We start from the raw sequence: 14275 nt of genomic DNA on the forward strand, positions 1-14275 counted from the left end.
AAATTATTCTAAAGCTACACAGACTTTTATTTTGTCGTTTTAAAGAAAATAAGCCATTTTTGTTTGCTGCTGGAAGCGTTTTGTTTACCTTGAGAGGAATAATGACTGTTTACTTCAAAAAACGGCTTTGCATGTAGTCCAGGAGCACTACCGCAGTTATTACCACCCAACTTTAATATATGGCTTGGGGAAGAGAGAAAGAGAAGGAGCAGCTGTACCTGGCAGCAGCCTGGAGCCCTGTAGCTCGATGGATCTGAACAGATATAGAGACCATGCGTGTAGCCAATGCACCCACCGGGCTTCTGACCGATCTTCTGTAGGTCACATTTACATTGAGCAATCCTGGAAAGAGGGTAATAATAAGCAATTAGTTATATGATCAGCCCTGGACCCATAGAGACAGATTCTCACAGAGTGACAGTTGGGTAACACTGTACTGGTCAGTCTTCACCATCAAATGACAATGATCTGGGTGGCACAGTGGTGTATTGGGTAGCACTCTCGCCTAGCAGTAAGAAGGGTCGCTGGTTTGAATCCCAACCACGACACTACCTGCCTGGAGTTTGCATGTTCTCCCTGCGCCTGCGTGGGTTTCCTCTGGGTACTCTGGTTTCCTCCCACACTCCAAAGACATGCTGGTAGGTTAATTGGCTTCTGTCTAAATTGGCCCTAGTATGTGTATGAAAGTGAGTTAGGGACCTTAGATTGTAAGCTTCTTAAGGGTAGGGACTGATGTGAATGTACAATGTATATGTGAAGCGCTGCGTAAATTGACGGCGCTATATAAGTACCTGAAACAATAATAATAATAATTTGCTGCATCTAAGAGTCTATGGGGTTATTTCACTAAAGGCAAATCCACTTTGCACTACAAGTGCAGTCGCTGTAGATCTGAGGGGGACAACATGAAAAAACAGCATTTTTTGCTTGTACATGATTGTATGATAAAATCAGCAGAGCTTCCCCTCATTTCAGATCTTCCCTTCAGATCTAAAGAAACTGCACTTCCAAGTGCACTTGTAGAGCAAAGTGGATTTGCCTTTAGTAAATCAACCCCAATGTGTTGAGTTGTCAGTACATACCGTCCTTATATCAGCCGTAACAGGGCACGGTTAATGTGTGCAGTAAAGGGCATTTAACCACTGAAATAAATGTACATCTTACATCTCACAGCGTAGCTGACTGCATCTCTATGGTGGCCCCACCACCTAAGAGCAGACGCCTCCATGTGTCCGCTGAAATACACCAATAGTCTTGCTTTTCGTTAACAAAACTCGGGTGCTCTATTAAATATCTTCCTCAGCTTCTGTGGTCAAACTCTGACCTGCCACCACCCCCTCACTTCCTTAACCACTTCAATACCGGGCACTTATACACCTTCTTGCCCAGACCAATTTTCAGCTTTCAGTGCTGTCGCAGTTTGAATGACAATTGCGCGGTCATCCAACACTGTACCCAAACTACATTTTTATCATTTTGTTCCCACAAATAGAGCTTTCTTTTGGTGGTATTTGATCACCTATGCGGTTTTAATTTTTTGCAAAACAAATAAAAAAAAAAACGAAAATTTTGAAAAAAAATAAAAGTTTTGCTTTTGTTTCTGTTAAAAAATGTTGTAAATAAGTAAGTTTTCTCTTTCACTGATGAGCACTGATAAGTCGGCACTGACAGGCACTGATAAGGCGGCACCAATGAGCGGGCACTGACGATGGGCACTTATAGGCGGCACTGATATGCAGCACTGATGGGCACTCATGGGTGGCACTGGTGGGCACTGATGGGCACTGAAAGGCCGACCAAGCCTTCAATTTCACCTCATGTTGCTACAGAAAAGAATTTTCATGGCCGGGAATCTTCTTTTCTCTCCGTAAATTTGCTTTTCTTATTACATTTCTTGCACGATTCTCCCATCATTGATTAGAAAATCGTTTGTTTTTCTAAAAATTTCCAACATGTCCGATTCCTCAAATTTGATTGCCGCACGAAAATCGGCCGTTGCTGCAGCCCCACTAATGGTGCGAAATTTGTACGAAAATTCTTAGATACAATTTTCGAAAGAAAATTCTTTCGAAATTCGAAACGTGTATGGCCGGCATAAGACTCAGGCAAGCCATAGGTAATGCAATCTTTATTTCCTACAATCAAGGGATGCAGGAAAGAAAAAAAAAAAAAAAAAAAAAAAAAATCACTCGATTACCATCAATACTAACTACACTAACTAGTGTGTAGGCTCTCTGCGGGCAGAACGGAGTGAATACTGCTGGCAGCTATAGCTGTGTGCAGTAATGGCGTGCAAAAAAATCCGACAGGCTGGTTGTACTGAAGTTGAAGTCCTGCGTCCATAGAGTTCTGCATTCCGCCTCTATGGAGGCCGAATGCTGGACTCAGGAGTGCGCCCGCAAGGTAACCCCCCGGGAGAGCGCTTCTCCTAGGGGGGTTATCTGATGTGGGGAGGACCCGCGAGAGCCACCGAGCGACCCCAGAAGATGAGGTTCGGGGCCACCCTGTGCACAACGATCTGCACAGTGGCGGTAAGTATATGTTTGTGATTTAAAAAAAAACAAAAAAAAACAAACAAACAGCCCTTTAGTGTCACTTTAAGAAGATACAGAATTAAAGGTTGCAGCTACCAGAGGAGGGAGTGTGAGTCTCAGCTGGGTTTTCACTTCTCAGCGTAAGCGGCAGACAGAAAGCCTGGATCCCCACTTCCTCCCGATGATGCATGGTCACCATTGCACACAGACGGGACAACGGAAGCACGCCTTTAGCCACCATCTGGTCTCTGACATTGGGGTAATAGTACCTGCAAGGCATACAAAGATGACATGTGGCTTTATTCAATAAAATGTCTGCATTTATAATCAGTTTAGAAATTCAATAAAGACATTTTGTACTTTTGGTTCTGCTTAAGAAATTGTGAAAAACTAGGGAAAATTATTAAAACTGAGCTTTATATAGTTTTAGTTCTGATGTGCTGTGATAAACAAAGTACGCTCTGCCCTGCCATAAAACACCATCATTTCTAAGTGTCACCCAATGACCAACTGCACCTCTTCCAGTTCCCTTGATGCTCAGTACCTCCTAATTGGCACATCAAGGTCCAGGCCATCAAGGAAACCCCCCACCACCTTTACAGGACTACAGCCGAGGGTTGATGACCAGGGAAATACAGACTCTGGCACTGCCCACAGACATGCCCGGAAATCTGTTCATAACAGGTTGCGGTAGTATTGATTGCCAGGGTATATAGTAAAATGTCATTCAAAATTTTTCGTTTTAAGAACATTTAATCCATTTGCTAATCATTAGTAGACACGTGCAATTCGCTTGGTTCCGAATTCTTTTAACGAATTTCGACAAATTCGTTACTTTGGAAACATCCGAATTAACGCAAACCCGTTTAACAAATTTTTCAGAACATATGAAAATTCGTAAATCCGAAAATGAGAAAATCTGAAATAACTATTAAATGAGAGGTATTGGAATTTCCTTTCAAACTTGGCTGTTAGTGAACGTAACAAATACGAATTTATCCGAAGTTACGAATTATCCGAAATAATGAATGCCGTATCTAAACGAATTGAACGTAACAAATGAATAATAAAAAATAACAATAATAATAAAAACTTTTATTATTATTTATTATAAATTCGATCCGTTCCATTCGTTTAGATGCGGCATTCGTTATTTCGAAAAAACTTGTACACTCACTAACAGCCAAATTTGAAAGGAAGTTCCAATACCTATAATTTAATAGTTAGATATTATTAGTTAGTTATTTAGGATTTTCTTTCCTTTTTTTTACAAATTTACAAATTTTTGATTTTCTGAATTTCCAAATTGCGGTCATAACGAATAACCCGAAAAACAAAACAAAAAAAAACAAAAAAAACAAAAACACACGAATGAAACAAATTAATAATAATAACAATAAATAATAATAAAAACTTTTCTTTATTATTATTACTTATTATTAATTCGATTTGTTCAATTTGTGTAGATGCAGCATTCGTTATTTCGGATAATTCGTAACTTCGGATAAATTCCTATTTGTTACGTTCACTAACAGCCAAATTTTAAAGGAAATTCCGATTCCTATAATGTAATAGTTAGTTATTATTAGTTAATATTTAGAATTTTCATTCTTTCGGATTTTCTTTCTTATTTTCGAATTGTGATCATAACGAATGACCCAGAAAAAACAAAACAAAAAAAACCCAAAAACGAATAAAAACAAGAAAAAGGAACAAATTTTTCGGCAGTGCACAATTCTAATCATTAGTGGGGGGGGGATTAAGTCAGTGATGAGAAAAACCGAAGGAGCAGGAGCAAATTTCTAACAGTATGTAATGCATTAAAGTAAAAACATTTTTTTTACTTTTACAACCTATTTTGCACAGAAGAGGAAGCTCTGAACTGAGCGAATAATAGCAAAAACATATAGAAGTAAGTGTCACTAAACCCACATCATAAAAACCCATCAATAAATGCTATATTACATGCTGTTCATTCTCGGTCACTATGTGACTCGTTTTCTGTATTCTGCAAAAAACCTGGTTGATCCTGCTGTTCGCTATCTCCACCTTCTGTCCATGTCCCCAATTCAGTTGGGAATTTTACAGAGCAGTGTTGGCAGCTCTGCACATGCTCAGTTTGAGCTCAGCTCATGCTGAGCATTTCTTCCCGATCACATCTGAGCGGCCCATGTGACTATAGAGTCACACATGTGGGCATATAACTGACAATTGCGCGGACGTGCGACGCTGCGCCCAAACAAAATTGACGTTCTTTTTTTTCCCACAAATAGAACTTTCTTTTGGTGGTATTTGATCGACTCTGTGGTTTTTATTTTTTGCGATATAAACCAAAAAAGAGCGACAATTTTGAAAAAAAAAAAAAAAAAAAAAAAAAAAAAAAAAAAAACACAATATTTTGTAATTTTTGCTATAATAAATATCCCCATTTTTTTTTTTTAAAAAGCACATTTTTTCTCAGTTTAGGCCGATATGTATTCTTCTACATATTTTTGGTAAAAAAAAAAAGAATAAAATCTCAATAAGCGTATATTGATTGGTTTGTGAAAAAGTTATAGCGTCTACACAAATAGGGGATAGATTTATAGCATTTTTATTTATTTTTTTTACTAGTAATGGCGGCGATCTGCGATTTTTATCGGGACGCCGACATTTTGGCGGACACATCGGACACTTTTGACACATTTTTGGGACCACTGGCATTTATACAGCGATCAGTGCTATAAAAATGCACTGATTACTGTATAAATGACACTGGCAGGGAAGGGGTTAACACCAGGGGGCAATCAAGGTTATCTGTGTTCCCTGCTACGTGTTTCTAACTGAAGGGGGAGAGGACTGACTAAAGGAAGTGACGGATCGTGGTTCCTAGCTAATAGGAACACACAATCTGTCACTCCTCTCAGAACAGAACGGGGAAGTGTGTGTTTACACACACTAGTCCCTGTTCTGTCTCTCGTTCTTGCGATCGCTTGTGACCGGCGGTCATCGCGACCGCTGGCCACGAGCATCGGCACCCCCGCTGTGCAGCGGGCATGCCTGCTATCCCGATCCCGTGAGCCGACGCATAGCTACGATGGTTCGTGGGATTGTGCCGACCTGCCGCAGTAAAATGACGGTGGATGGTCGGCAAGTGGTTAAAACAATTACAGTGCCATCATCCACATATAGAAATAAAAGGGACAACGTAAATTAAACAGTGTGTGTTTACCAATCAGTCTAAATTAAAAGTAAAAAGGATACTAAAGTGTTTCAAAAGAGACAGAATATCGTTAAAGGAGTTTTAAAGGCAGCTTTTTCATCTTAATGCATTCATTGCATTAAGATAAAAAAAACCTTCTGTGTGTTGCAGTGTCCCCAGCACCCCCCTAATTACCCACCTGAGCCTCATTTCTCTCCAGCGATGTCCACGATCCCCTCGGCCATCCAGTACACTCCTCCTGATTGGCTGAGACAGAGCAGTAGCGCCATTGGCTCCCTGCAACTGTCAATCAAAGTCAGTCAGCCAGCCAATCAGGGGAGAGAGAGGGCGGGCTCTGTGTCTGAATGAATACACAGGAGCTCTGACTCGGCTTGGGTGCCCCCTGTAGCAAAGCTGCTGGCTATGGGGCACTCAAAGGAGGGAGGGGCTAGGAGCAGCAAAGAGGGACCTGAGAAGAGGAGGATCCGGGCTGCTCTGTGCAAAACCAACTGCAAAAAAGGGAGCAAGTATAACATCTTTAGGAAAAAAAAAAAACACAAAAAAACCCCCCAAAAAAACGAGCCTTTATAATCACTTTAAATTATGCTCTTTAGATCTACTGCAATGTGATGGTTGCACTTTAACACTCCTGGAAATTGTAGCAAAGGCTCACAAAGGCAAAAGGATAAAAATATGGTCTAAATTGAGTAAAAGTAACATCCTTCATATGATATACTATGTTATTTGTGATGATTTGTTGTAATCTCATTTGTCCGGGCACCTTACCGACACCACATTTCAAACGTCACCCCTCCTCCTCCGGAAAGACCCTGCATGGAGTATGCACTGAGCAGCAGCCTCTGCACTGGGGTGTCTGAAGGGGCCATCAGAGTGTGGCTCTGCCGGTCATTGAAGACAGGATCCGGTACACACAGGGTGGTGGCTGTCCGCACAGGCTTCAGGCTGATACCTGAAATATAAAATAAAGGCAGAGAGGAACTCAGTGACCGTAACTTTATTCTACAATCTCTCAGTCACTAACATACAGAAGGCTGATAGGGAGTGTAGAGGGCAAACACAGCCCTTGGAAAAGCGGGATTACCATTTAAAGTCCAATTTCAGGAAATCTAAAAATTCTCCCTTGCAGTAGGTATGTGCCTGCACTGCAAACTGCTCATTTATTCTAGGGGAGAGAAAAAGCATTTTTACTTCCCCCGGCAGACTGCGCTCCACTATGCTGCAGCTGCGGGCTGTCTATCAGCATCATCAGGTCTAATGCAGCGCTATAGGCTCAGCATTGGTCTTGAAGCTGTCGGGACCCTAGACAGCTGGAGGATGGAGCAGAAGACACTTTGGAGACCAGTCTAGCAGTGTGGAAGAGCGGTCAAATCTTCTTTTCTATGCCTCCTAGATCCAAACAATCAGTTAAAACTTTGTAGTATGAGCGCTACCCCACTGCATGGGAGAATTTTCAACTTTCCTGGGGTTGGGCTTTAAGTGAACTTGTAAGGATAGAAATATGGAACTGCCTGGAGAGCTTTTTGAAGTGGTCAACATCTAGCCCATGAAGCCTAAACTCTAGTCCTGAATGCTTCAAATAAATACAACCATGGGAGGGAATTTGAGGCACCAGTACAAATCGACAAATGTTTACAAAATTATAAAGATTTTATCAAAGCATGATTCAAAAAATCAAAAAGGGAATAAGACACAATATGTCCAATATAACCTATTAATCGGCGTTATAAATGAGGAACTTTGAAGCAAATTAAGGGTCAGTGCCCATCTGCAGCCACACCATTGCCTTAAATACAGCAGCCCCACCATTGCCATCAGTGCAGTCTGATCGATGCCCATCTGCAGCCTAGAGGAGACAGGGAGGGGGGGGCGGGACGAGCGCCGACAGATTACATACAGTAAGAATCTCCTATGATAGACAGAACAGCGGTCCAATGGCGGCCCGGGAGACGGGACTTCCTATTACAGAGGCTGCCAAGTAAAAAGGAGATTCTCCTGTATGTAATCTGAGGGCACTTGTCCACCCCCCCCCCCCCGTCCCCTCCAAGGCATCTAAAATTGAAGTATTGGCGTATAACACTCACACGCTATTTGCACCCGATTTTCAGGGTGAAAAAGTGCGTGTTATACGCCAATAAATACAGTATATATTCTTTTTTTGGTCCCAATTTGACTTGTGATTAAGTACCAAAGGTGCGCTGGGATAATTTTTGGTCTGACCTGCATCCTATTTTAATTATCCTTTTAATTTATGACACCTTCTATATTATTAGGCTTCTTTCCTTTGTGCTATTTATTGATAGAAGGATATTTGGATGTCCTCCGGCTATGCTATAAGATTGCTTAAACTCTTGATGATTTCTTATAAGTTGAAACTGTAAACCAACATTTTGAAGATATGTGCAATTACACATTGTTATGTATGCTTTTGAATATATTTGTTTTTTTATATTTGGTTATTGTTTTATAGAACTTACTACTATTCTCTGTCCACCAGAACCCCCTGAAGAAGGCCCTACGGAGTTGAAATACGTAGGGGGGTCACCATTGGGCTTCGCAGCCCTTGTGGCAGACCTAGAGTAACATACAGTGGGGACGGAAAGTATTCAGACCCCCTTAAATTTTTCACTCTTTGTTATATTGCAGCCATTTGCTAAAATCATTTAAGTTCATTTTTTTTCCTCATTAATGTACACACAGCACTCCATATTGACAGAAAAACACAGAATTGTTGACATTTTTGCAGATTTATTAAAAAAGAAAAACTGAAATATCACATGGTCCTAAGTATTCAGACCCTTTGCTGTGACACTCATATATTTAACTCAGGTGCTGTCCATTTCTTCTGATCATCCTTGAGATGGTTCTACACCTTCATTTGAGTCCAGCTGTGTTTGATTATACTGATTGGACTTGATTAGGAAAGCCACACACCTGTCTATATAAGACCTTACAGCTCACAGTGCATGTCAGAGCAAATGAGAATCATGAGGTCAAAGGAACTGCCTGAAGAGCTCAGAGACAGAATTGTGGCAAGGCACAGATCTGGCCAAGGTTACAAAAAAATTTCTGCTGCACTTAAGGTTCCTAAGAGCACAGTGGCCTCCATAATCCTTAAATGGAAGACGTTTGGGACAACCAGAAACCTTCCTAGAGCTGGCCGTCCGGCCAAACTGAGCTATCGGGGGAGAAGAGCCTTGGTGAGAGAGGTAAAGAAGAACCCAAAGATCACTGTGGCTGAGCTCCAGAGATGTAGTCGGGAGATGGGAGAAAGTTGTAGAAAGTCAACCATCACTGCAGCCCTCCACCAGTCGGGGCTTTATGGCAGAGTGGCCCGACGAAAGCCTCTCCTCAGTGCAAGACACATGAAAGCCCACATGGAGTTTGCTAAAAAAACACCTGAAGGACTCCAAGATGGTGAGAAATAAGATTCTCTGGTCTGATGAGACAAAGATAGAACTTTTTGGCCTTAATTCTAAGCAGTATGTGTGGAGAAAACCTGGCACTGCTCATCACCTGTCCAATACAGTCCCAACAGTGAAGCATGGTGGTGGCAGCATCATACTGTGGGGGTGTTTTTCAGCTGCAGGGACAGGATGACTGGTTGCAATCGAGGGAAAGATGAATGCGGCCAAGTACAGGGATATCCTGGAGGGAAACCTTCTCCAGAGTGCTCAGGACCTCAGACTGGGCCGAAGGTTTACCTTCCAACAAGACAATGACCCTAAGCACACAGCTAAAATAACAAAGGAGTGGCTTCACAACAACTCCGTGACTGTTCTTGAATGGCCCAGCCAGAGCTCTGACTTAAACCCAATTGAGCATCTCTGGAGAGACCTAAAAATGGCTGTCCACCAACGTTTACCATCCAACCTGACAGAACTGGAGAGGATCTGCAAGGAGGAATGGCAGAGGATCCCCAAATCCAGGTGTGAAAAACTTGTTGCATCTTTCACAAAAAGACTCATGGCTGTATTAGATCAAAAGGGGCTTCTACTAAATACTGAGCAAAGGGTCTGAATACTTAGGACCATGTGATATTTCAGTTTTTCTTTTTTAATAAATCTGCAAAAATGTCAACAATTCTGTTTTTCTGTCAATATGGGGTGCTGTGTGTACATCAATGGGTAAACCGGGGGTTTACCTTGCGGGAGCGCTTTCGAGTCCAGCATTCGGCGTCCATAGATGCCGAATGCAGGAATCGGCCCCGCCCCCGGTGGCCGCGTCATTGGATTTGACTGACAGCAGCGGGAGCCAATGGCTGCGCTGCTATCAAGCTATCCAATCAACAGCCGAGAACCCCCTAGCTGAGAGACGGCGCGTCACCCGTGGGACAAGTTCGAGGGTCAGGTCACTGCCAGTTGTTTTTTCACCTTAATGCATAGGATGCATTAAGGTGAAAAAACTTACCTTTACAACCCCTTTAAGCTCTTCTCCCCCTGTTTTCTGAACACGCAAACAAGCTTTATACATTCAGCACTTTGAACAGATGTAGATGAGACAAGACTGCAAATAAACAGGTACAACTTATGTCAGAGGATTTGTTTCATCTCTGTACATCATCTGAGGCCAGTGGCTTCACTGGGTATATGTAAGGGCAGGGCTTTTTTTCAGCGGGAACGTGCACTGAATGTATATAATAGCAAAGGGTGCTGGGGTGTGCTGGAGGCTGGGAGATCGATTGTTGATGGGAAGGGTCTATTGTTGCTGGCTACCGGAGGGTCCATTGATGCTGGCTGATGGGGGATCTATCGTTGCTGGGGGCCAATTGTTGCTGGGATGGATCTACTGATAAGAGAGGGGTTTATTGCTGCTGGCTGCTGGAGGGTCTATTGATACCGGTTTTTGGGAGATCTGTTGTTGCTGACAGGGGTCTATTATTGCTGGGGTGGATCTGTTGTTACTAGTGTGGATCTTTTGTTATTAGAGGGTCATTTTGTTGCGGGGGGTCTATTGTTGAAAGAAGGGTGTATATCTTAATGCTTATTAAAAAATCTATACAAATTACTTAGCACCACAAAATGATACTTGGTTCTTTATTCTCTAAAAAGGTCTGTACTGGAAGGTGGGTAGAGGATGGAACCAAGGGGCGGTGCTCAGAGGTGGATAGGGGTGACTTGAAAATGGGAGTTCCTGAACCTTTTCTCTGAGAAAAAAAGCCCTGTGTAAGGGTATGCAACCACTTTAAGGCTGCCTTCACACTGAAAGCGCTGGCCGTTAGCAGTAAAGCGCCGCTCGTTTTAGCTGCGTTTTACTGCAGTTTAAGCAGTGCTTTTGCGCCACTAGCGGAGCGATTTTAACCCCAAAAAAGGGGTTAAAAACTCCTGTGTTTCGGTGCTTCCGAAGAGCTGCCCATTCATTGCAATAGGCAGTGGCATTTTGGGAGCGCTGTATGAAGCGCTCCCAAACTGCCCCAAAGATGCTGCTTGCAGGACTTTTCTGAACGTCCCACAAGCGCACCGCCCGCTTGAATGGGAGGTAGTTTTCTGGTGCTATTTCTAGCTCTAAAAACGCCTGAAAACTGCCTCAGTGTGAAAGGGGTCTTAAAAAAAAAAAAAAAAAAGTTACAGGGAGTCTAAGATACAGCTCCCAGTTCTTATTCTGGCTGCCTCCACTATGCAGGGCCGGTGCTACCACTAGGCAAACTAGGCAGCCGCACTGCTGCCTAGGGCACCAGGTCACTAGTGTTCCTACTCTCTGGGCATGTGAAGCTGCATACCACAAGTCCATTCTGTTCAAAGTAACTTTATTTGTCCAGCAGCAAAACTGAAGACACTCCATTCACAGCTTGCTCACTGATGCATTTCACCCCCCTGCTATATCCTAGTCATAGAGCCTACCACTCTAGGTTTTATGACTAAGAACCAGCAGGGAATGAAACACATTGCAGCAGAAGCTGCGAGCGGAGTGTCCACGGTGCTGGAAGAATGAAATTACTGTAAACCGGATGAACTTGTGGTGTGAGGCTTCAAGTTTTTTCAAGTACAGCAATGCGGATTATGTTCTGCGTTTGCCAGCATCCTTTCGGCATCAGGGATAGGGGCAGCAGGTAGCAGAGCTAAGGGTAAACTCTGGATGGTGTCTAGCACAGAAGAGGGTGGGTGGGTTTGGGTTTCCACTGTAATGACAGGTTAGCTTGAAATCCTCATTGTTAGTGGGTACAGCATATTAAAGGATTATGTCTGTAGTTAGCATACTTCTCTCTGGCATCTCAGCTTCTAGTCCGATGACCGGGGTTTGCACAGGGAAGTAATACTGCACATAGCAGTCCGCTTCTCCCCACACGGTGGACTGCAGAGGGGTCAGGCCCTTCACGTTTTCTACGTGGATGTCAAACACGTGATCAATCGCAGTCTCTGCAGTTCTAGACACCTGAGACAGAACACAGAGGACGTTACTATGATAATGTACAGCTATGGGGGAAAAAAAAAAAAAAAAAAGCATTGATCAGTTTTCCTGCCATTTCAATAAATTGTCATGCCAGGCTTATAAACATCTTTGTGTGCGATGTACTCTGTATTACTGCAAACAGTGCATGTGCAATGCTAACTTTTTTTTTTTAAGTTCTGAAATAAAAACAGGAAAACTTCTGTCCCCTTTGAAAATTCTATGTCAGATTTTAACCACTTGACCTCCGGAAGATTTAAAAGTGCACTTTTCCATTTTGCATCCTTCCCCTGAACTAACCTAACCCACCGTCCTCCTCTATAGATGCATACCAACCTCTATCTGAAGTCCTCCAGTCTTTGTTTATATCCAGCTGCCTGTGTTCTCATGGAGGAGATTGTTCCTCACTTTCTGAAACTCTTCATATGGGCAGGAAGTTCAGAAAATCTCCCTCAAGGGGACACAGACAGCAGTTGAATCCTGAGACTGTTTCTACCTGATCTGCACTCTACTAGAAAATGTTTTTATTCTTGACCATTGGGAAATCCAAAAGCAGTGCCAAAGAAAAATAATGAGGGGTGGGCAAAATAACCCAAGACTAACCACAAGAGCCCTAGCCAGGACACAGGAGCCTTAATAGGGAGACACAGGAGCCCTATCTGAAAAAATAAAAAAATTTGAAGAAAAAAAACACCCCTCAAGAGGGAACCCCCCTCTTTAAACAGCAGCCTGCAAAACCTTGCGGCCAAAAAAAGCATCCGCAGATGCCAAAATATCTACTTTATAGAATTTTGTGAAGGTATGCACTGAAGACCAAGTGGCCGCCTTGCAAACCTGTGATACTGACGCTCGATGACGGAAGGCCCAAGAAGTACTAAGCACCCGAATAGAATGCACCATGACAGGGAAAGGAGGAACCGACCCTTAATAGAATAGGCCTGAGTCACAGTCCGTCTGATCCATTTGGAGATGCTAGCCGAGGAAGCGGCCATCCCTTTCCTTGGTCCCTGTGTAACCAAAAATGAGTTTGACCTCTGGAAGGACTCAGTGGCTGCCAGATACACCCAAATCACATCCAAGGAATGCAAAGCAAATTCCCTGGGATGAGCCGGCTTGGGACACAAGGACGACAACACAATGTCCTCATTCAAATGGAAGTCAGAGACAACCTTGGGCAGAAATGACTGACAGGGACGAAGAACCACTTTATCCCTATGGAGTACTAAATAGGGACTACGACAAAATAATGCTGCCAACTTCGAAACCCTAGGTAATAGCCATCAAGAATGCCACCTTCTGGGGCAAGGTAGGTAAGGGAATCTCCCGAATATTCTCGAATCGAGAATTCTGAAGAACCGATAGTACTAAGCTTAAATCCCATGGTGGCAAAAGAGACCATACAGGTGGAGCCACATGCCGGACTCCTTGAATAAAGGTACGAACTAAAGAGTGAGTGGCTAGGGTTCACTGAAGAAGACTGCTAAGGCAGACACCTGGCCCTTGATGGTACTCAAGCCCAACTTCTGCTCAACGCCCCGAAGAAAAGCTAAGATTCGAGCCACAGAAAAGGATCGAGGATGAACGCCAATCAACTCACACCAAGAAATGTACAATTTCCACACACGATGGCATACATTACTAGAAGTTGACTTTCTTGCCTTCACCATAGCAGGGATCACTGATCCCAACAGACCTCTATCTCTCAGTACCTGGCTTTCAATGGCTAGGCCATTAAAACCCATTACTGTAAAACAGGATGGAAGCTCAGCCCTTTGAGATTGCCAGGGGCCTCAGTTACTTCCTATTGAACTGAACCTGCTGAAGGGGTCGACATTTGAGAAGAAAAACTACTAACCTGGTCCTGGTCAGCATTCACTCCAGAGTCAGACCCAGGTAACCCAATTTCCTGGACAGGGCTAGAGGGAACCTTGGGTAGTTCAGACCTCACCCAAACATTTACAGGAATTATAGCCGCACAAGGAGACACAGGGTCCCCTGAAGTGAACAAACTCTGTCCCCTTTCTTTGTTACCCCTAAAAGGTTCAATTCGAGGACCCCCTTGATGCTCACGAAGGAGGTCCATGAATCTGAAAAACCAGCGAAGATGTCCCACCATCCCAGCAATGGGTGAGGGCAGACCTTCATGCTGAAGAAG

The 14275-nt window shown here is 43.2% G+C and overlaps 1 protein-coding gene across 2 annotated transcripts in view; it reads right to left on the reverse strand.

Moving 5' to 3' along the window:
• C2CD3 (C2 domain containing 3 centriole elongation regulator) overlaps window positions 1-14275 on the reverse strand; it is a 191761-nt gene that overhangs the window by 89705 nt on the left and 87781 nt on the right. For both annotated transcript variants that reach the window (XM_073612799.1, XM_073612798.1), the window contains exons 17-20: window positions 11931-12105; window positions 6502-6685; window positions 2631-2803; window positions 219-342 (exon numbers count right to left, since the gene is read on the reverse strand). In XM_073612799.1, the coding sequence (XP_073468900.1) occupies window positions 219-342; window positions 2631-2803; window positions 6502-6685; window positions 11931-12105 (656 nt within the window). The remainder of the gene's footprint in view (window positions 1-218; window positions 343-2630; window positions 2804-6501; window positions 6686-11930; window positions 12106-14275) is intronic.

The sequence above is a fragment of the Aquarana catesbeiana genome, linkage group LG02 (genome assembly GCF_042186555.1).
Source record: "Aquarana catesbeiana isolate 2022-GZ linkage group LG02, ASM4218655v1, whole genome shotgun sequence".
In the NCBI taxonomy this organism is placed as follows: Eukaryota; Metazoa; Chordata; class Amphibia; order Anura; family Ranidae; genus Aquarana; species Aquarana catesbeiana.